This window comes from Cheilinus undulatus, linkage group 22 (genome assembly GCF_018320785.1).
Source record: "Cheilinus undulatus linkage group 22, ASM1832078v1, whole genome shotgun sequence".
NCBI lineage: Eukaryota > Metazoa > Chordata > Actinopteri > Labriformes > Labridae > Cheilinus > Cheilinus undulatus.
The window spans coordinates 34,983,882-35,006,095 of record NC_054886.1 but is presented as its reverse complement, the minus strand read 5'-3'; the positions used below and the strand labels follow the sequence as shown (position 1 = coordinate 35,006,095).

At 39.6% G+C, this 22,214-nt stretch overlaps 1 protein-coding gene across 1 annotated transcript; it reads left to right on the top strand.

Moving 5' to 3' along the window:
- The first annotated feature begins 959 nt into the window (after positions 1-959).
- On the top strand, positions 960-20,362 carry LOC121504088 (NLR family CARD domain-containing protein 3-like). Its single transcript, XM_041778702.1, has 10 exons — positions 960-992; positions 8,087-8,223; positions 8,305-8,364; positions 12,123-12,307; positions 14,077-15,871; positions 15,996-16,169; positions 18,169-18,342; positions 18,989-19,162; positions 19,261-19,434; positions 19,545-20,362. Exons 2-10 carry the CDS (start codon positions 8,120-8,122, stop codon positions 19,552-19,554), a joined length of 2,850 nt encoding a protein of 949 aa, XP_041634636.1. The 5' UTR covers positions 960-992; positions 8,087-8,119; the 3' UTR covers positions 19,555-20,362.
- Positions 20,363-22,214: the final 1,852 nt, after the last annotated feature.

Genomic DNA, 22,214 nt, shown 5'->3' with positions numbered 1-22,214 from the left:
CTCTGGGTTTATCAGGGTCCATTCTCTGGGATTATCAGATCCATTCTCTGCATTTATCAGGGGTCCAGCCTAAGGCAGGGTCCTGATAGCACCCTCATTGCTCTGACTGCATGTGCAGTAACAAACAGAAACAGTGATACCTGGCCTGAGTTTCTGGTAGCAACATAACAGAATCACAGCGCCCCCGTGTGGCCTCTTTAGAAACAACTGCAGGGCTTTCTTGAAACCTCTGCTGATGATGAAACTAGGCTGTGGGTTTTTATGTGACCTCATGCGTCATTTCAACAGTGGTAGTGGATCTGATACTTTGAATCTCTTTTATTTGATAACTTTTACTTTCAGTCTGACCCAGTCCTGTATTTCCTGGAGACCAGGGCTGGTTTTAGTCATTTGGAGACTCGGGGTAAAGATCAGTACCAGGCTCTTCCTCGTGTGTCCAAAACCATTCATAACAATTCAAATAAGAATGATTCATTTTGACGTAAAATCTAAGGGTTGAGATAAATATCTGTATTTTTTCTTTATTTTTTTCCTACACATTGTCCTGTACTGATTATAATTTTCCATATGCAGGTTTTAAAGTATTCCATATCTACTCTTAAATACAAAATATCTCAAATGGACCAAAATCTCATTTTAGTTATGACCACTGGTTCCCTCGCTCCTCAGCAGCTCCTCACACTGTTCCAGAAGTTTCCAACAGAGGAGAGTCATCATAAGGGTGATAATGTTGGTTTATAGTATAATAATAATCATACAGACATGAACTATGCAGAACTTTCCTAACAACTCACCTATTTTGGTTTGAATCTAGACCCTTAAATCCTCTTAAATAGACCTGATGTGGATCCTGTGACCTCAGCTCCCTCTAGTGGACAGATTTATTTCAACAGACTGTGGGAGGAGCTAACAGGCTGTCTGTGTGTTTCTTTCGAAACCAGTTCCTTCCAGGAAATTGCCTCACTGCGCTGAAGAGGAGAGAGCTGCTAACAGTGAGTATGAGTCCTTATCTGCCTGAATTTAAGGTTTTATTCACCTCATTCATTTAAAACGAGAAAAAAACAGAAACAAGAGCAGGGCTGTACGTTATTCCTGGATGTCTTTAAATTGATCTTTCCTGCTGGTTTATAAAACAAGATCTGATTTTTCTCCTTAAATTTCTGTTCTCTGAAGGCAAAAATGCTAGATATACCTTTATTCTTCTAATTAGTTAAGTTTAAGCAGTACCTTTGTAAAAACTGAGGTGATATGTTTGATAATGAATCATGACTTCTTCCTTTATTTATAACCATTTGATAATAAATGCTGCTTGTTTTAAATTTTCCAGATTTTTGTTAATTTTAAAGCATTTTGTGAGAGATAGTTGCAGCTCTGACAGCCATGGACTTTTCAAAATTAAAGATGTGCTAAAAGATTAATATTTTGATTTCTGAGTAACATTTGTGTTATTACTAATTTCAAGAACTGTCAGAGATACTGGGAAAAATGAGTCAGAATTCTGTAATTAAAGTCAGAACTCTGAGATTAAAGTCAGAACTCTGAGATTAAAGTCAGAACTTTGAGATTAAAGTCAGAACTCTGAGATTAAAGTCAGAACTCTGAGATTAAAGTCAGAACTTTGAGATTAAAGTCAGAACTCTGAGATTAAAGTCAGAACTCTGAGATTAAAGTCAGAACTTTGAGATTAAAGTCAGAACTCTGAGATTAAAGTCAGAACTTTAAGATTAAAGTCAGAACTCTGAGATTAAAGTCAGAACTTTGAGATTAAAGTCAGAACTCTGAGATTAAAGTCAGAACACTGAGATTAAAGTCAGAACTCTGAGATTAAAGTCAGAACTTTGAGATTAAAGTCAGAACTCTGAGATTAAAGTCAGAACTCTGAGATTAAAGTCAGAACTTTGAGATTAAAGTCAGAACTCTGAGATTAAAGTCAGAACTTTGAGATTAAAGTCAGAACTCTGAGATTAAAGTCAGAACTTTAAGATTAAAGTCAGAACTTTGAGATTAAAGTCAGAACTCTGAGATTAAAGTCAGAACTTTGAGATTAAAGTCAGAACTCTGAGATTAAAGTCAGAACTCTGAGATTAAAGTCAGAACTTTGAGATTAAAGTCAGAACTCTGAGATTAAAGTCAGAACTCTGAGATTAAAGTCAGAACTTTGAGATTAAAGTCAGAACTTTAAGATTAAAGTCAGAACTTTGAGATTAAAGTCAGAACTTTAAGATTAAAGTCAGAACTCTGAGATTAAAGTCAGAACTTTAAGATTAAAGTCAGAACTCTGAGATTAAAGTCAGAACTTTAAGATTAAAGTCAGAACTCTGAGATTAAAGTCTCACTATGACTTTAATCTCAGAATTAAAAAAAAAAAAGTGTCTTATATTCTTGTTCTTCTTTTTTTTTAAAATGTAAACCCCTTTTCTCCAAGCAGAATCTCCTTTCTATCAGCGATGTTAACAATGTGGACGAGCATGTTAAACTAAAGGACCGGGAACGTAATGTTAGACTTCATAACGAGGCCATGGATGCATAAAGTAGAAGAAACTGAGACAAACTGAGAAAAAGAATAGAATAATTGTGAAAAGACACAAAAAGGTTTAAAAAGTAAAAAAAATAAAAATGGCATTAAAGGTGTAAAAATGCCCCTCAAAAACATTCAAAAAATGGTTGAAAAATGGTTGTGATGGGTGAAAAGAGCTAAAAAGTGGTAAATGGGTTAACAGTGGCAACTACTGGCAAGAAAGTGGCAAAAATGGGCAATAATGGGCATAAACGGGCAAAAATGGGTGAAAACTGGCACAAAAAAAGAAATAGCAAAAATGGGCAGAAGTCGGGATGATGGGTGAGAAGCGGCTAAAAAGTGGCTAAACATGCTAAATTGTGTGAAAAGTGGGCAAAATGGGAGAAAAGTGGCAACAAGTGTTAAAAATGGGCATAAATCGATGAGAAGAAAATTATGTGAAAAGCAGCAAAAATGGGCAAAAAGTAGAAATTAAGGTCAAAATTGGCAAAAAAAAAAAAAAATGGGCACAAAACAGTGAAAAGTGGCAAAAATGGGCCAACAGCCACAACAATTATAAATGTGCAAAAAAGGCAGAAAGTGGTAAAGTGGCAAAAAATAGGCAAAAAGTAGAAATAAACTGCAAAACTGGGCAGAAAGTGGCAAGAAATGGGCACAAAACAGTGAAAAGTGGCAAAAATGGGCCAACAGCCACAAGTAGCATCGATGTGCAAAAAAAGACCTAAAGTGGAAAAGTGGCAAAAACAAAACAAACAAACAAAAAAAAAGGGTTAAAAAACAGCAAAAGTGGCAAATATTGTTAAATAAGATTAAAAATGGCAGAAAGTTGTACAAATATGTTGTAGATATGGGCAAAAAGTGGGAAAAATTGGTTAAAAATGACAGAAGATTGGCAAAAAGTGGTAAAAAAAAGTACAAATATAGGAAAAAGTGGGAAAAAGTGACAAAAATGGGGCAATAAATGGCAAAAATAAATGTCACAAAGGAATAGAAAAGCTGTGAAAGGTCCAAAAGTAGCACTAATAAATATTTCCATCATCAGAACCCAGGCCAAATACCAAATTCTCATCTTAAGCTTGAAACTGGCCTGAATGCTGAGGAGCTGAATGGAGGTGGCTGGGGTGGAGGAGGGTTGCAGCATCTATGATGAAAGGGCAGATTATAAATCTGACAGGTGCATGATGATTGGTCAAACAAGGACGTGGCAGAATCTGATTAGCTGAGCATTTCAGAGAGGAAACGCCCATAATCAGCTGATCACCAGAGCAGGAAGAGAGGAGGAGAAAGGAGGATATGGATGAGTGGAGACTAATGAATCAGTGAGAAGCAGTCTTCCTGACTGGACTTCTGTTGAGCTCCATTCAGCATCTCGCACAGTGAATCAGCAGGACGCAGACACTCCCGGGACGCCGCGATAATGAATCAGTGAAACCCCAGAGTGCTCTGGGCGTTGACTGACAGCTGATAAAGGGAGGGTTCGGTTTCTGCTGAGATAAGAGCTCTAAGAGTCTGTGAATGCTGAGTTTAGTCTGTGTAGACCAGCAGCCTTCATTTGTCTCTAAATGTCACAGATGTGAATGCTGAGTTTAGTCTGTTTAGACCAGCAGCCTTCATTTGTCTCTAAATGTCACAGATGTGAATGCTGAGTTTAGTCTGTGTAGACCAGCAGCCTTCATTTGTCTCTAAATGTCACAGATGTGAATCCTGAGTTTGTTTAGGCCACAGAAGCTGTTTATATAATAACAAGGCTGACACTGTGACATCATAGTGTTATCATCATGGTTAATAAAGTGTAACGGGTCTCATTTAAAGGCTGCATGATGGTGCAGTGGTTAATGCTGTCAGCTCACAGTATGGAGGTTCCTGGTTTGAGTCCCCATCAGAGAGGGTCTTTCTCTGGTTGGAGGGTTCATGTTCTGTGCATTAAGGCTCCTGTTGGCACAGTCCAAACACATGCTCGTTATTCTCAGTTAATTACTTAGAAGTAATTTAGAAAGACAATGATGATCGTTACAATAAAATGACAGAAAATGAACTGAAACTTTATGAAATAAATACTCAGAGAATAAAGACATTTGCACACCTGGCCAGGTGAACAGGAGAGAGGTGGAGCACTCCGGCTCAGTTGCAGCGTTGAGTTGTAGTCAGATCAATTTCAAACGTCTGAAATGCTACAGGCAGCTGGAAAAGCAGCTGCAGACTTCAGTGTTAGAGTCTCTTTGTTTTTTACTTCCTCCTTTTATTCCCTAGAGAAATGTTCACAGCTCAGTCATACTTTAAATATCACATAGCTGTGGGATTTTATCTGGTTTCCTTCCAAGAAGAAGGTTGATTACAGTTACTCAGAATTTATCTGAAACTTTTCTTCCTGGTCTTGTTCCCCGTCGTCCACCTCTTCCTCCTCCTCATCGGCCACCTCTCAAACTCTCTGATCGTCTCCATCCATCGTTGATTTCAACTTAAGACTCACTCTAAATAAAGTTTAGAGGAATTACCTCAGCATACCTTATTATCACAAGTACAGGTGTTAAAAGAAGAAGGAAGTAGACAAAAATGTACTCGCTATTACAGGAAAACTAAAATAACATGTCACATAAACCACATAACCCAATTTGGGGTCCTGACCCACCAGTTGAGAACCACTGCCCTAGTTAGTGTGGTTTGACTGCTGACTGATAAAGCAGCCGAGTAGCATCCTGACGAGAGACGGGTTGATGAGATAATAAAATGAGGCCAAACTAAGCAGATTGCTGCTAACACTGCTGTAGCTGTAGCTTTAGTATCTGTAGACATCAGTGTTCACTGGCTCATGTCAGGATAATGAGAACCTCAAGCAGACATCTGGTGAGTCAGGAAAAAGTCCACCCATTAGCCAAAGGCCAGTGATTCATCCAGGAAAAATTGAGAGGGTTCACATTCAGCTCAACAGATATGATTGTGCTTTCATTTCCCATCATGCCTCTTCCTCCCAGCAATCATGCCTTGTGAATTTTCCTACAATTCATGCCTGCTGTTTTGCTTTTCCTTCCTAAAGTTTCAGTTTAAAAAATAACACTTTACATAAAGGCTATAGCGGTGCCTCTTTAACAGCTTTTCTCCCTCATGTTGTCATAAAGGATACACTGGTATACTGAAGCTAATACATCTAGTGGGATACTGACTAGATTGAATGAGAGCTGAGACTGGCCTATGTGCACAAGGCAAGGATGGAACGTTTTGTAAGCTGTGATGGCATCACCTTTAAAAGCCTATAGAGTGGCGCAGTTGTGACGTAATTTTGTAGGCAAACCCGGAAGTTAGCGTTACATGCGTTCCCTCGGCACCGAGCCTATGGGATTTTTCAATGGGTTTTTGGATTGTTGCTGAAAATAAGCTCTGTGTCCAATAAAAGTTTGTGAAACGTACACGTTTTGTTCATAAAGATAATCTTCATAAACTGATAATATAAGAATCGTATCTGGTTTGTTAATCTAACTGTCAAAAGTAAAAACCTAACGTCGTGCTATATTGAACTACAACACGGTCGGCTGAATTTACGTCATCACCCGCAGATACAACCGAATGGCTCAGTTGCCGTGCTTCGGATAATGACGTATGTAGTCCTTGTTAGCTATCTTTTAGCAACCGCCTTTATTAAGGCGTGAAAAGATACACAATTCAAAGGTGGGGCACGTTTCAGATGCATTTTATGTTGTAGGATAAAACGTTAAACTCTCCTGAACTTGTGTTCACCACAGACCTTATTTTAGGCATTTAACCGAAAACACGTTCAAAATTCCCATAGGCTTTCAGACAAGGGAACCGGAAGGGCTAAAATGCTAACTTACTTCCGCGTTTTAGGACTCATTCCTGCACCACTCTATTAAAGGTTTGAGAGAATGACATCATTAAAGGCAATGTTTTTGATTAGTTTTAAAGGATGACATCATTATGGCAAGCGGTTTTAACATTTAAAAGTTAAGTTTGACTATCCAGAATTCAAATTGTAGATATCTGTAATTCAATTTCGCCTAGTCAAAAAGAACATTTCAGATATCCAAAAATACATTGTGCCTATCCAAAATTGTCATTTAAGATATCTACAACGTCATTTTGACTAGGCGAAATGACGTCACTTTTGCCATTCAGGTGAATGGGGTTTGTCATTTTGAATATCCACAATGTCATTTCAGATATCCAAAATGTGAATTATGGATATCTACAAATGAATTGTAATTATCTGTAGTACTAATTCAAGATATCTCTAATTACATTTTGACTTTGACAGATATCTTTAAATGTATAGAATTGATGTGAATTACAGATATCTTTAATTCACATCAATTCTATACATTTAAAGATATCTGTAATTCTAATTCTGCCTCGTCAAAATGTAATTAGAGATATCTTGAATTAGTATTACAGATATCTACAATTAATTTCCAGATATCTGTAATTCACATTTTGGATATCTGAAATGACATATTAGCGAAACATGGGGCAAACATGTTGGCAACTTTTAGGAACTTTGGTGGATCTTGAGAAAAGCAGGGCAAACATGTTGCCAACATTTTGAAGAGTGGGTGAAATTGGCAAGGAGTGAAACAAATCTGCTGTCAACATCTGGGAAAATTTTAAAAACTAGTTCGAAGCAAGAGAATATGTGGGTAACGTTTACAAATTTGATTGGAACTCGAAAAAAAACGAGGCAAATATGTTGGCAACATTTATAAAAAGTGTGTGGAAGGGAAAAAAGTAGCAAAAATGTGTTTGCACAACCAATTTAAGCAAGTTTAATAGGTTGGCAACATTTAAAAAGGGACTGAAACTGGCAAGGGGTGGACAAATATGTTGCCAGCATTAAGGAAAGTTGCTGGTGACATTTATAAACTGGGCTGGAGTTGGCAAGAAATGGGGCAAATGTGTTGGCAACATTTGGAAAAGTGGTTTTAAATGTGGAAAGGTGACGGTTTCCCTTGCTCCACGCCAGTTCCTCACACCTTTTAAAAAGTTGCCAACAAAGGTCAAACATTGGGGGAAGGTTGTTGTTTATCTGTGTTCTGTATTGTATCGTATTTGAAATGGTTCATCTGCAAAAAAGAAACATTCTAACATATTTCAACCAGTGCAAAAAATCTGCAATTTGAAGATGAAATAAAACATGACAAAGATTACGTCTTAGAGTAAACCAGATATTTCTGACTTTACTGAGGATTCTGGGAAATAAAACAACCTCTTTTCATTCTAAAATATCAGTTAATGATCCTTCTTATAATAATGAGCTGTGTGTTTGCTGCAGCCCTCGCCTCAGTGCATGTACACAGCGTTTTATGATGTTCCACAGGAAGCACTAAGCGGATAATGGATCCATAGAGAGGCAGCGTCTAATGTTGTTATGACTCCAACATGACTGCCATTATCTCTAACTGGAGGGAAATATATGAACAGAGGAAGTCAGACAGAGTAAAGACAAAGCAGGGAGTGTCAGGATGAAGAAATACGGGGCGCTACTTGAGGAGTGCTGCCTGTAACATTGCAAAAACAGAAATGTTGAAATGTGGTCTGTTTGTGTTTCTGTAACGTGTGTAGTCCCCTCTCAGAAGATCCTCTGAGGCCGTGAAGATGAGTGTGTGTTTGGAGGATGGACGATGGCCTGATGGAGTCAGCTGTGTGTCGATGAAGAGCAGCATGTCTATGGGACAGCCCATTGTATTTAAAGAAACAGAGTAAGACACAGATCACTCCAACTTCACTGGAATATGACACAAACATGAATATTAATGTTTAAAAACGTGTTCTTTCTCTAGTTCCAGGATCTGTAGAGGGACGTCTACATGGAGTGAATGCAGCGATGATACCGGGCAGAAGTAAGCTTTTAATTTATCAGTTTAACACAGAAGCTCACAGCATGCTGACAGTAGAGCTCCTCCAAAGATAAGGGAGAAATAAATGAAAGTTAAGTTTACACTCATATAGTCCAGGGGTTCTCAACATCGGGGTCAGGACCCCATTGGAGGTCGCGAGACACTGAGAGAGGGTCACCAGATGCCTTAAAAAACTAGGAACGTTTTTGAAGTACACTGTTGCCACTTTACACCAAATTGCCTAATTTTAACCCGTTTTTATCACTTTTTCCCACCAATTTTTTCCCCCACCAATTTTAACCCATTTTTGCAACTTAAAACCCATTTTTGTCAGTTTTACAATCCTTCCCACCACTTTTTTTCTGCATGAATTGCCACTTCTAAACCAAATCTTGCCACTCTCTGCCTATTGTTGGCTCTGTTTACATATTATTGCCACTGTTAACCTCTTTTACAACTTTTTAAGCCACATTTCACCAGTCGATATGCCCATTTTTGCCAGTTTCAGACTATTTCTGCCTTCACTAACCCCTTTTTGCCAGCTTATATCAATTTTCATCCTATTTAACCCCAATTGCATCTATTTTTGCCACTTTAGCGCCATTTCAACCACTTTTGAATGCCCTTTTACCACTGAAAATGCCCATTTTTGCCACTTTAACCAATTTTTGCCATTTTTGGTTAATTTCTTATCTAATTTTTGGCATTTCTAACCTATTTCTGCTACTTCTTAAATCTAATTTCACCACCTTTCCTACTATTTTTTGCTAATAACCAATATTAGCTATTTTTTTACATATTTTAATTCTGTTTTTAACTAAAAGATTTACATTTATAAGAGGGCTACTTACTACAAAAATGAATTAAATGTGTTTCTTTGATAAGCCTGGTTATTATTCAGGTTAAATATAAAATACCACAGCTTAACTTTACAATGACCATGATTTTGTTGACCCCCAGTGTGTCTGGGCTCCAGAAAGCTCTCTCATTTATCCCCCCTAATGGGCGGCCTTGTCTCCACATGACTATTCTTGAATGTTCATGTCTGTGTTCAGCCACCTTCAGGTACAGTGGGGGTCCCCGGTCACTGATACCATTATTTTGGGGGTCGTGGGCTGAAAAGGTTGAGAACCACTGATACAGACACTGCAGGCACATAATGATAGTGAATATCCCCCTCAGCTAATATTGGAGTTACTAAACTATGTTTACAAGGAAGGTTTTAATGCTAAAATCACAAAACACCAGCAGACATTACAGTCTGACTGCTGCTGGACAAACAAGTTTACACACACCACTATGTGAAAGAATTCTGACTTAAAGACAGAATTAAAGTCAGAATCCTGAGATTAAAGTCTGAATTGCTTTAGTATATGAACGCCTTGAGTGAGAGTTGAAAGTTTTCCCTTAAGGCTAATATTAAGCCAGCTAAAATAATTCAGCCAATCAGAGCACAGAGGGAAAAACCCAATGTCTGTAAAATTAACTTGATACCATCATATGTAAAAATAACAGCGACATGTGGTAGATAAATATAAATATACTTAAAGCCACATCTCGCCATTACTGTCAGTGTAGAGAAGTGAAACATGAGCGTGCTAGGTTATATTTAGTGGAAATGACAGCATTCAACAGAGAATGAGCTAATACATTCACACAGTAAAAATAGAATGACATAAAACAAGACACTGATGGATAATCGCTTGGTAGAAATATTCTTAAACCCAAAAGGCCCAGCAAGTCAACCATGCAGACTGATGGGCCTCAAAGAGCCGGGGTTAACCCACTTTAGCTGGTGTCTGAGCTAGTCCCTCAACACCCCAGGGAGCTGAACATTTATTCCCAGAGTTCTACTGCAACCTTCCCCCATGCTATCGCTAACCACCCACCATGGAAGCACGCAGATGTTTCTATCTTACCCAGGCTGCCACAAACAGCATGCCCACCCACAAAAGACCCTGGCACATGAGGGGGGGTTATAGCAGATGTAGCCTTTTACAAGATGTTAACCCCTTTACTCAAAACACAGTGAGATTTTTATTTAAGGATGTGGATGAGAACACTGAACTACACCATTATAAAAGCAATGTCAGACTTCAGGATGTGGTAGAAAAAATGAGACAACTTTAGAGGAAACATCACAAAAATAGGATTTATAATTGAGTTCATTAATTAAGAAACAGTGTGCAATGACATTGATCATTCATAGTTAATGAAAACAAGATTTAGTGAGTCACTAATTTCCATCTCCACATAAAACTGAAACAAAACATCCAGAAAAATCCCACATAGCAAGACAGACACCTGACAGAGGAGCTGACGAGACAAAGTACAGAAAATTATTGTCAAATGACACAAAAATCATCAAAAAGTGGCAAAAATGGCTTGAAAGTGTCAACAAAGAAGAAACAGAGACCGAACTGCAAAAAGGTCTTCTAGTTGAAAAAGTGGCCAAAATGAGAACAGTGGTAAAATGTGTTACATATGGATGTAAGGTGGCAGAAGGTTGCAGGAATGGGTTGAAAAGGCAAAAACAGTTGAGAAAATTGGTTAAAAATATATAATAAAGGGGTTAAAAGTGGAAAGACAGGATTAAAAATGGGTTAAAAGTAGCAAAAAGTGGCAGAAATGTGACCAAACAAAATAACCCTGAAGTGCCAACAAAAGTGAAAATAAAGTTAAAAGTTATGATGAGCTGTGAAAATGGGCTAAAACAGGCTAAAGTGGCAAAAAATAGGTTTAAAGTTTGAAAAAAGGTGGCAAAACTTGGCTACCAGTGGTGGCAATGGGTTTAAAGAGGCTAAAAAGGAGCTTAAAGTGGCTGAAAGTGGTTAAAGTAGGTTTAAATAGTGACAAAACTCCATCAATGGTGTCAAAATATGACAAAAATGATTAAAGTAGCAAAAAATTAGTTAAGAGTAGCATGAAGTGGAAAAAAATGTATAAAGTAGCAATTAGTGGCAAGAAATGTTTTAAAAGTGGCAGAAAGGGGGGAAAAGTGACTTGAAAGTAGTTAAGATAGATAAAAAGTTGGAATGGGCGGCAAAAGTAGATTAAAAATGGTTAAAAATGGCAAGAAAAAATGTTTCAAAGATGCTTTAAGCTGCAAAAAAATGGGTTTACGTGACAAAAACAGGTTAAACGTGTCTTAAAGTGGCAACAAAGGGGTTGAAAAAGGCAAATATTAGTGGTAGAAATATGGTGTTAAATGTTTTCAAAAATAGATGGACAAAGTGGTGAAATCATGTTTAAAAGTGGTTCAGTTAAATCCTTTGAAAATCAGAATCCAAACACGGTTTGACATCATTCAGCTGGTAACTGTTAGCGGGGATGAATGCTGCTGATCCAACACACATGCATTGACATCATAAATAAATCAGAGGGCTTTGGCTCTGTACATAACTTTCCAGGTAGTGACAACGCTGATATGGCTAAAAACAAACACAACTGTCACCCTAGTTTAACATCAGAACATTCTATGATGAGGGTTTTTTTTTACTTATTATGAGGGTTTTTTTTATTTATGATGAGGGTGGTTTTTATTTATGATGAGGGGTTTTTTTTATTATGAGGGTCTTTTGGGGGGGGACAGGGAGGAAGCTTTAGTCAGTATTTTTTAAATGGTTAATTTTTCCAGGTTGAGAAGTTTGGATCCAAACTTCAGAACCATGTTTTAACACAAACCCCCACATCTGAAATATTTGTTCTACTTGGTGTTTTGAGTGTTAAAAGTCAGTGAATGCTCTTTTTCACCTCTACAGAAAGAGAAGGAAGAACGGTGGAGTCAGGTCAAAGCGTCAGTACTCATCCAGCAGAAGCCTAGACTCCACAAACTCTACAAATCACAACCACTCAGTCTGGGACTGTCCTGGTTCAGCAAAAATCCATCTGAAAGAAAGAACCAGAACTGGACAGGACGAACACAATGAGACCAGAACCATGGGAGGTAAGACGGAGAGCATCTGTTGCTGTTTTCACCTTTTCTTGCACAATGTGATGTTTCAATAATTAGCTTTCAAACTCTGTTGGAGGAATCGGTTTCAGTCTTCATTCCTAACCCTCACATCATAAAACATTCTTACATCATAAGTGTGTTTTGTAACCTGTGTAGCTGGATGACATAGATGGTCACAACTTGGCCCAGATTCCATATTTTTCATACTAAACCCAAGTAACACTGTGTGGTCATACCACCCCAAACAGGCCCTATCTTCTCTTTTTTTCAAGGACAGCCAACCTCCTTGACGTCAACCTGCAGATTCCTTCAAGCTCATGACCAAGATCTTAGCAAAGAAATATTTATGTCAAAACACCAGGTTGCATATTTTCCAGATAAGCTCATTAACTTTGAGATAGACGTGTTAAAAAGATACCGTCTTCACAGGTGAGGTACTCTGAGGGTTACCAGCAGACAACAGGCCCTCTGAGTAAAGCGTTAGTGTTATCCGGGAAAGGAAGGGTCTCTTTTTTTGACTGCCTTGGTTTAATTTTTGGCAAAAAAAAAAGAAACTTGAATGCCATTGTAGAGCCACAAAAGTTGATTCTGACTCAAGAAAACATGATGACTTGAAGAGGGTCTGGCTGCAGCCCTCGAGCAAACCTTTAAGCTGGGGCGTTCGGCTGGAGACCTCTACGGTGGGGCGAAACCTCTTTGCTGGACGTGACGTACATTGCCCAAGCCTACACTGGGGCACGCAGCGTGTTAGCTGTTGTTAGCATGACCTAGCTGTTGTTAGCATGACTACACCGCTGTGCTTATGACACATTAGCATAGCCCCGTACTCTGGGGTCTATGCTGGACCGTGCAGTAGCAGACGCTACGCTATTAAAACCTGACTGGTTCGGTTTAGGCGTCTAAATCTGACTGGTTAGATTTAGGCATTAAAATCTGACTGGTTAGGTTTATGCATTAAAATCTGACTGGTTAGATTTAGGCATTAAAACCTGACTGGTTAGATTTAGGGTCAGCCTGTCAGCAAGCGGATAGAGCTGAAATTTCGTCGTGGGTAATATACGTCACGCCCCAGCACAGAGGTCCGCCGGCTTGGGCAATGTACGTCACGCCCCAGCACAGAGGTTTTGCCCCACCATAGAGGTCTCCAGCCTAATGCCCCAGCGTAGAGGTTTGCTCGAGGGCTGCAGCCAGATGTCTCTCGATGACTTAGTGACGAGATTAAAAATAACTAGATCAAAATTGCAATTTCAGCTGAAATTGCGTGGGGATCCTGAGAGCTGAATTGTGGAAGAACTGTTGAAAATAGCCAAAAGCACAAAAATAGCATAAAATAGCATAAAATAGCATAAGATGGCATAAAAGTAGCTGAAAATGGCATTCAATAGCTTAAAAAGAGATAAAAATAGCTGAATGTAGCCTAAAAATAGCTGATTTTGGCCCAAAAGTAGCTGAAAATCGCATTCAATAACTGATAAAGCATAGAAATAGCTGAAAATAGCTTTATTTTAAAAATTATAAAAGTTAGAAATGAGAAAAGTCATAGCAGTCAAATGACGAAGAAGCTGAATTTTTTAAAGTTAAAACTGTCGATACAACAAAGTATGAAGGAGGAGATAGCCGGTGCGGAAGAATAAGAATAAACAATATGGCCGACGCAAATATCAATAGCGTGGATGTTCAGGATCCCCACTAATGAACAATGTTTTATTTGTTAATCCTAAAAAAATCTTTTTGTGCTTCTCTTTTTTTATGGGTTATAGGTCAACAGGAAGTGTTTCGTGCTTATAGGATCAGCCTGAAGAGGAGGTTTGAACTTGTTCCTGAAGGAACTGATGAGAGAAGTAGAACCCTTCTGAACAGGATCTACACTGAGCTCTACATCACAGAAGGACAGAGTGAAGAGGTGAACACACAACATGAAGTCTGGCAGCTTGAGAAAGCTTCCAAGATGGAGAGCCTCCATGAAATGCCCATCAGGTGTCAGGACATCTTTAAAGCCTTACCTGGCCAACAGACACCCATCAGAGTGGTTCTGACCTACGGTGTGGCTGGTGTTGGAAAAACCTTCTCTGTGCAGAAGTTCACTCTGGACTGGGCAGAGGGCTCAGAAAACCAAGACATCAGTCTGCTGGTTCTGCTTTCATTCAGGGAGCTGAACTTGATCAGAGATGAGCGCTACAGTCTTCTGGAGCTGCTCCGTGTTTTCCATCCAACATTCCAGAAGGTCAGAGCGGAGACGCTGGCTGTCTGTAAACTTTTGTTCATCTTTGACGGCCTGGATGAAAGCAGACTGTCGTTGGATTTCCACAACAAGGAGGTCGTGTCAGACGTCACAGAGAAGTCATCAATCAGTGTGCTGATAACCAACCTCATCAAGGGGAATCTGCTTCCCTCAGCTCTCATCTGGATAACGTCTCGACCTGCAACAGCCAATCAGATCCCTCCATCGTATGTTGACAAGGTAACAGAAGTCCGAGGCTTCACTGACGCCCAGATAGAAGAGTACTTTAAGAAGAGGTTCAGTGATGAAGATCTGTCAAGTGAAATCATCTCCCACATCAAGACATCCAGGAGCCTCCACATCATGTGTCGAATCCCAGTCTTCTGCTGGATCACTGCTACAGTTCTGGAGCACATGATGAACACGGAGCAGAGAGGAGAGCTGCCCAAAACTCTGACGGACTTGTACTCACACTTCCTGTTGGTTCAGACCAAGAGGAAGAAGCAGAAGTATGATGATGGTGAAGAGACAACCTCTCAAGAACTATCAAAATCTGACAGGGAAGTTCTTCTGAAGCTGGGGAGGCTGGCGTTTGAATATCTGGAGAACGGAAACATCATGTTCTACCAAGAAGACCTGGAGCGCTGTGGTCTGGATGTCACAGAGGCCTCGGTGTACTCAGGAGTTTGTACTGAGATCTTTAAAATAGAGAGTGTGATCTTCCAGAAACCAGTGTACTGCTTTGTTCATCTGAGCGTTCAGGAGTTCCTTGCTGCTGTCTACATGTTCCACTGTTTCACAAAGAAGGACAGCGAGACACTGGAGACTTTCCTGGGGAAAGCCTGGGGCAGGTTCAGAATCAGTGACCCTCCTTTGGACACATTCCTCAGGAACGCCATGGATGAATCCCTGAAGAGCCAAAATGGCCATTTGGACTTGTTTGTTCGCTTCCTTCATGGTCTCTCTCTGGAGTCCAACCAGAGACTATTGAAAGACATTTTAGCTCCAACAGAGAACAATCCAGCCAGCATCCAGAAAGCAATCAACAACCTGAAGCAGCAGAGCACCTACGAGATCTCTCCAGAAAGAAGCATCAACATCTTTCACTGTCTGATGGAGATTAATGACCAGATAGTCCACCAGGAGATCCAAAAGTTCCTGAAATCAGAGAACAAATCAGAGATAAACCTCTCTGAGATCCACTGCTCAGGTCTGGCTCACATTCTGAAGATGTCAGAGAAGGTTCTGGATGAGCTTGACATGACTGCATACAGGACAGCAGAGGAGGGAAAACTTCGACTTCTTCCTGCAGTCAGGAACTGCAGAAAAGCTCGGTAAGTCCAGGGTCTTTATTGTATTGTTATATGTTCAGATTTATGCTGTGCATTTGCATAATTTTAAAAGGTATGGTTTTTAAATCACAGTTTTGTTTCAGTAATCAAAAACCTCTCCTTATAGGGTATCCTGTGGTCGACTTTTTGACACTCACTGTGAAGTTCTGGCATCAGCTCTGAAGTCCAACCCCTCTCATCTGAAAGAGCTGGACCTGAGCAACAACAAGCTGCAGGACTCAGGGATGAAGCTGATGATTCCTGGACTGGGGAGTCCACACTGTCAACTGGAGACTCTCAGGTCAGAATTAGCTTATAAATCCTGGATTTATGTCATGTAATGTTCACATTCATGTGTCCATGTAGGTTTTTAGTCAAAAACATCTTGTTTTACTTAAAGTACAGTTCAAATCAATGAAGAACTGAAATTTAGAGTGAACCTTAGTCATTCTCAAGTCTTGTTCATATTTAAATATGTAGAGGGGAAGATCCTAATCATAAGATAAGATATTCCTGTTATTAGTCCCACAAGCGCAAATTCGAAATCATGTGAGATTTGATGAAAATCAGAAGTTTCATGTAAGAGTTACAGTGACTTCCTGTGAAACAGCAAGATAAAAAATTGCTCACCAGTAAAGAAATGGCCCTATTGTGTAATTTCCTTCAGATTTCCAGTAGAGGTGCTCCATCAAAACAACGAAATTCACCTTTGAATATGTAGATGTGCAGACCTTAATCTTACATGGGAGGTTTGATGGGTTTAGTATGAGAGTTGCACATACTTCCTGTCAAACTGGTGAGATAATGAAATGCTCACCATCCTTCAATGAAACACATCTATGTTGTGGCTAATTAATGAGGCCTGTCTTTCAAACTCAGAGCTCAATAGGTACAATAAGCGGAATGAAGGTATGATCCATTTGTGTCACTTCCTGTTGTCTGTAGAGGGCGCTCTGATGAGATGTTAGCATGTGGGTGTGTTCATTGTGATACCCTTGTCTTCCAAGAAAGAGAAGAAGATCACAGAGTCTCCAAGAGTCTTTTTTGTAGGTCTTATGATGACACACATTCAGACCAAAAATCATAAGCCTGGGTTAAATGGTGAGCAGGGACTACATACTTAAAAGTAACAGTTAAAAAAAAAATCAGAGGCGGAAATTTTCAACTGGCAAAAGGGGGTGCTGTGACAAAGTAATTATTTTAATGAATGTATTCAGGTTCAATGTGTGATCATCCCTGGGAAGTTTGGTGATGATTGACCTAAGCACTTTAAAGTTATACGGCATTAAAGGTGAGTTTTCACTACAAAAATCTCCAAAAAAGTTGTTTAAGTTTTGGCTCTGGTCACAGCCCTGCCCTATAGTGAAAACTCACAAAACACACAGCTTTAGATCTTCAGGTTGTCTAGTATGAGCAAAGAAATTCTGGAGTCAATCAGATGAAACCGCTTAGACTAGTTTGTGAAAAAATGAAACATGTGACTCACCCAGGAAAACACCAAAATTTGCTATTTAGCTGTTTGTAATGTGCCTCCTGTACATTTTAGAGGGTGGCCCCATAATACTTTTGTTTTCGTCTAAGCATGATACATATGTGGACCAATTTTCGCATACATAGCTTTTACCCAGGTCCCTATCTTATGTTCAGGGCCCCTGCGGGGCCCCAGTGCCATGGACTTGCATGATTCAACCAAAATTCCAAAATTTTCACTGAGGGAAATTTTTCTGTTAAGTTTTTGAGCGTTTAAAGCCCCCAAATTAGTGATTCTTCTGACAGAAAACTGACGCATACAGTTACAAAACTGAGGGCAATTCTTAAGTCCAAATTAAAATCATTCTTTGTGGAAATAAGTTTAATTGCTTGCTCCCTGTTTTACAGAGGTTTTGATCTGACCCGCTCATGATTTAAACTGTACAGGGGATTATTTTCTTAAATCTGCAAGGAGGCCTTGGCTCCATGTTTTTCTCTGGATTGGCAGGAAGTTTTGTTGAGGTGGTATTTTAGTATGGCCTCTACCCTTGTCAGGCTCCAAAACTCAACTGCTAAAACCTACAGATATCATAAAGTCTACATTCATGAGTCTATGTTCAGACCAAGCCCCTGCACCTTGTAATCTTTTATGTAACTAGCTCTTAAAGGAAAGAGGGTTCTCTGCCTTTGGAGCCATGTTTACTCTCTGTACCTCACATGTTTTACTCTGTACCACACATGTATTACTCTCTGTACCTTACATGTTTTACTTGCTGTACCTCGTGTTTTACTCTCTGTACCTCATGTTTTACTCTTGATTCTTCTTTCAGATTAACTGACTGCTGGCTGTCAGATACCAGCTGTTCTTCTCTGGCCTCAGCTCTAAAGTCAAACGCTTGTCCTCTGAGAGAGCTGGACCTGAGTAAAAACAAGCTTCAGGACTCAGGAGTGAAGATACTGTCTGCCGGACTCAAGAGTCCAAATTGTCGACTGAAAACTCTGAGGTCAGACAGCTCTTTGAGATATAGAAGTGTACCTAAATGTTTATAATGGAAACAGTAACACCAACAAATACTGAACATTTTGTGTTGATTGACCCCAACAGTTTTTGAGCTTGCACGTCTTTGGTATGAGCTGTAATTAGAGATCACAACTCTCTATGGCTGCTGCAGGTTTCTTTCAAATGTCAGAGAAGCTAAGGTGGGGTCATACAGTATTTTGTAATCTTGTAAATTACCTGTGAAAGGACAAAAATCTTAGATTGTACTCTCAAAGAATTGACATGCACATTTAAGATGAGCAGCAGTTATGGCTTGATTAAACAATTAAACTGGAGTAGAGTCCTTGTCCCTGTCTACAGTACATGCAAAACAGGAGAATCTATGGGTAAATGGGGGTTTATCTGCCTCAAGCCTGATTTATGCTTCTGCGTCGACTCTGACCCCTACTCCGTAGCCTGACGCGCACCTAACTAGGTGTCCTGGCGGCGCAGACCGCAAGGGCTGTGATTGGTCCACTCAAAACTACTCAGAATTCTCCTATTTTTGAGTATTTTGACCAACATTATATGTGATATTTATCATTTTAACAGAGAAACTCAGTGTGAATATCTAGTGAGGACTTCAACAGTTATTTATCTTCTTTATTCAGTTTAAGGCACTGCAGCTTGTCACAGAGCAGCTGTTCTACTCTGGCCCTGGTTCTGAAGTCTAAAACATCCAAACTACGAGATCTGGACCTGAGTTACAACCAGATTCAGGACTCAGGAGTGAAGATGCTGTCTGCTGGACTTGAGAGTCCATCCTGTCACCTGGAGACTCTGAGGTATTTTTGTCAAATCCTGGGTTTTAAATGTAATCTACTTGGCATTTTCATTTTCCCTTTTTGACTTAACTCCATATGAATATGCGTTCTTTCTTCAGACTGAGTTTCTGCAGCCTGTCAGAGAGCAGTTGTGCTTATTTGGCATCGGCTCTGAAGGCCAACCCCTCCCATCTAAAAGAGCTGGACCTGAGAGATAACAAGCTGCAGGATTCAGGAGTGAAGCTGCTGCGGGCTCAGCAGAGGAGTCCAAAATACAGATTGAAAATTCTGAGGTTAGCAGTCTGCATTTGTAGCCAATTTAACGGATTACTTATGGACCAGTCAGAGCAGGGAGAAGCTTCTTGTCTTCGTGTTTCCCCTGAACCAGTTTTCTTTCTTTCAGGGAAAAATAAACCATGTATGCAGTAGATGGCTTCTAAGAAGTGAGTACTGAGTGAAAGTGAACTGGGAATACATTGACAACATCAAGTATGGACACCGAACACCAAACACCCCAACTCCTAAGTTTTCTCCAAACCTGGACCTGGTGGCCTCTCTTTTGAAAAGCTCTGTCATGTCTGGATAATCAGAATAAGTTTTTTCTCACTGTGTCCTGGACAACCGAGGACTTTCTCCAGACATCATGGCTCCCAGCGACAGAGCAACACAAGGCAGTGACTGGTATCAAACCTGTCTCTTAAAATAGCAGATGAATGCTGTCAAAAAGGTGGTTACTGAACTTCAGTCACTTTACTTCAACACTGAATGATTCAGATAAAATCAGGGTGACACTGATGACAAACAGGGTAAGGTGGCTCACTCTGTAGCTGAACTGTTGAATGAAGTAACCAGCACCATGACACGGCCAACAGGATTTCAAGAAATGCCAATACAATATACCTAGCTCAAAAACATTTACTGAATTGTCAGTAAAATGGCATGATTAAAAACATTTTATACCAGAGAATTGCAGAGAATTGAGATTTTTTTGTTTTTAAGATTTTGCACAGGGGATGCATGTTATGGCTAAAACCAGAAAGCCAAAACCAAAAGTCCTCACATTTTAGTCTTTACTCTAGTCTAAGCATTCATTCATTACCTAACCTTGCAAAGCAGATGGATACGCCTGTTTCCTTGTTTTTCACTGGTGAATCCATCTTGTCAAGCTCCCATCTGAAATGTTTGGACCTGATTAGAAAGTGACAGGAGCAATCAGCGACAAAGGGCAGTACTTTCAGGTGCAGCAGAGTCGTGACGTTAACAAGCAGCAGCAAGAGCTGGTGCAGTTATGAAGGAAGAGATTAGTTTGGATGCTGCTAAAGCACCAGTTTTATCAGAACTTGACAACATTTCTTTGTTAAAAGAAGAACAAAAAACAGGCCTCAGCCGCCATGTTTCGCGTTATTCCTTAGTAGCTGCGCACGCGCAGCTCGACAACTGCTACGTCATGTGTTTTGTTGCTCTTATTGGCCAGAGAGATGTGACAGAACGTTCATCCAATCACACTCCGAGTTTTTTTTCAAATCCTCTGCCTTTTCTCAAACGTTTCCTATTGAAGCTTTCCCAGATGGATGTGTGAAACAAATCCATCTGGCATGTCAGGTTATCTCTTACCTGAATCTGGTACCAAACCATAGTAGTGTATTCTAAGCACTCTGCGTAACCTGGGGTCCCTGCTTTCTACAGCTGAGAAATAGAAGAGCTACAGAAGTATTTGGACAGATTTACCCACAGTGGAGAAATATCACGGATTTAGAATGTCTGATGAAAACTAAACTACATTTTAGTCTTGTTTTGGTGATGAAAACTTAACTGACTATTCATCAGAGTTTTAGGCATCAAAGGTTTATTTATGGCTAGTCTTAAGGTCTTTACACACTGGGTCCTTCATTTTCTGATCTGTTTTTTTTTTGTCTTTTTTTCTTTTTTTCCGGATCTGCAATCCAAAAAAAACCCATCACACACTCAGACCTTGCACATTGGGCCCGATGCGTTTTTTATGCGTTAATAGTACTGAAAGTTGGTACTGCAAGCATGTATCTCCATCACTCCTTTAAAATCTTGCTGGATCCATCCTGACAGAGAGCTTCATACAGCACACGCTCATGCGTCAGAGCACTGATCCACGTTGGAGAAACGGAGAGCTACATTATAATTCAGTCTCTGTTATGACCTGTGAGTAGGTAACAACTTATGCCTTTATCTGTCATATTTCCATGGCTGACATCCACATAACACACCAGCATCCGGTGTTTGAAGTGAGGCGGGCACCGTTTTGAATCATCAGTCACCCATTTAAATGACTTGGATTGATGCAAAATTTTGCATAAAATCGAACCAGTTCTGAAAAAAAAAATATGACGGACAAAAATTTCGGTGTCAGTGTGCAAACATGATAATAACAACATGAGTTCGATTTTCTTTTTTTACTGTGCGAAAAATTTGGACGAAATAATATGACTAAATGTGCCAAGGCCTTTAGTCTTTCTCATGGAAAAAAGGCCATAGTTTTTTTTAAATCATATTTTAAGTTGTTGAAATTAATACTGCTTGGTTGGCACTTTATAATGTACTCTAGGATATGTGTTTAGACTAGTAGAGTCAGCTGTGTCTCAGTAGTCTTGATAAAACTGCTGGAAAAATCTCAGGAAGTCAGCAGACAGGGGTAATATTTATCTATAACAGACAGGTCTTGAGGAGGGCTAATGCTATTCTGGATTGTCCTAATCATCCACTTGGAAACGAGTTTGAGCTTTTGCCCTCAGGCTGTTGTTTTAGGGCTCCTATGAGGAGGACTAAAAGACTTCAGGTCTCTTTTATCCCCAGTGCAATTTATTTACTTAATGGCAATTAACCCTTAGGTTGCTCCTGTTCTTCTTGCACTTTTATTGCTCATTTGGCACATCCACATATTGCACTTTTAAATTAGTTGGTAGTAATTTTCCACATTAGTGGCTGAACGAGGGGCTTAAGTGCAATTAAGGTCAGAGCGTGTAAGACCACTATAGTTTGAGCTAGAGCCTGACCAGGAGAGGATGATATGGTCAGGAGATGCACCTTAGAACATGACATG

Excerpts from the sequence above, each read along its gene's own strand:
- LOC121504088 (XM_041778702.1), top strand. The coding sequence starts at position 8,120 with ATGAGTGTGTGTTTGGAGGATGGACGATGGCCTGATGGAGTCAGCTGT. Across the intron at positions 8,365-12,122 it reads AGCGATGATACCGGGCAGAA|AAAGAGAAGGAAGAACGGTG; the intron begins GTAAGCTTTTAA and ends TCACCTCTACAG. Across the intron at positions 16,170-18,168 it reads TGTCAACTGGAGACTCTCAG|ATTAACTGACTGCTGGCTGT; the intron begins GTCAGAATTAGC and ends TTCTTCTTTCAG.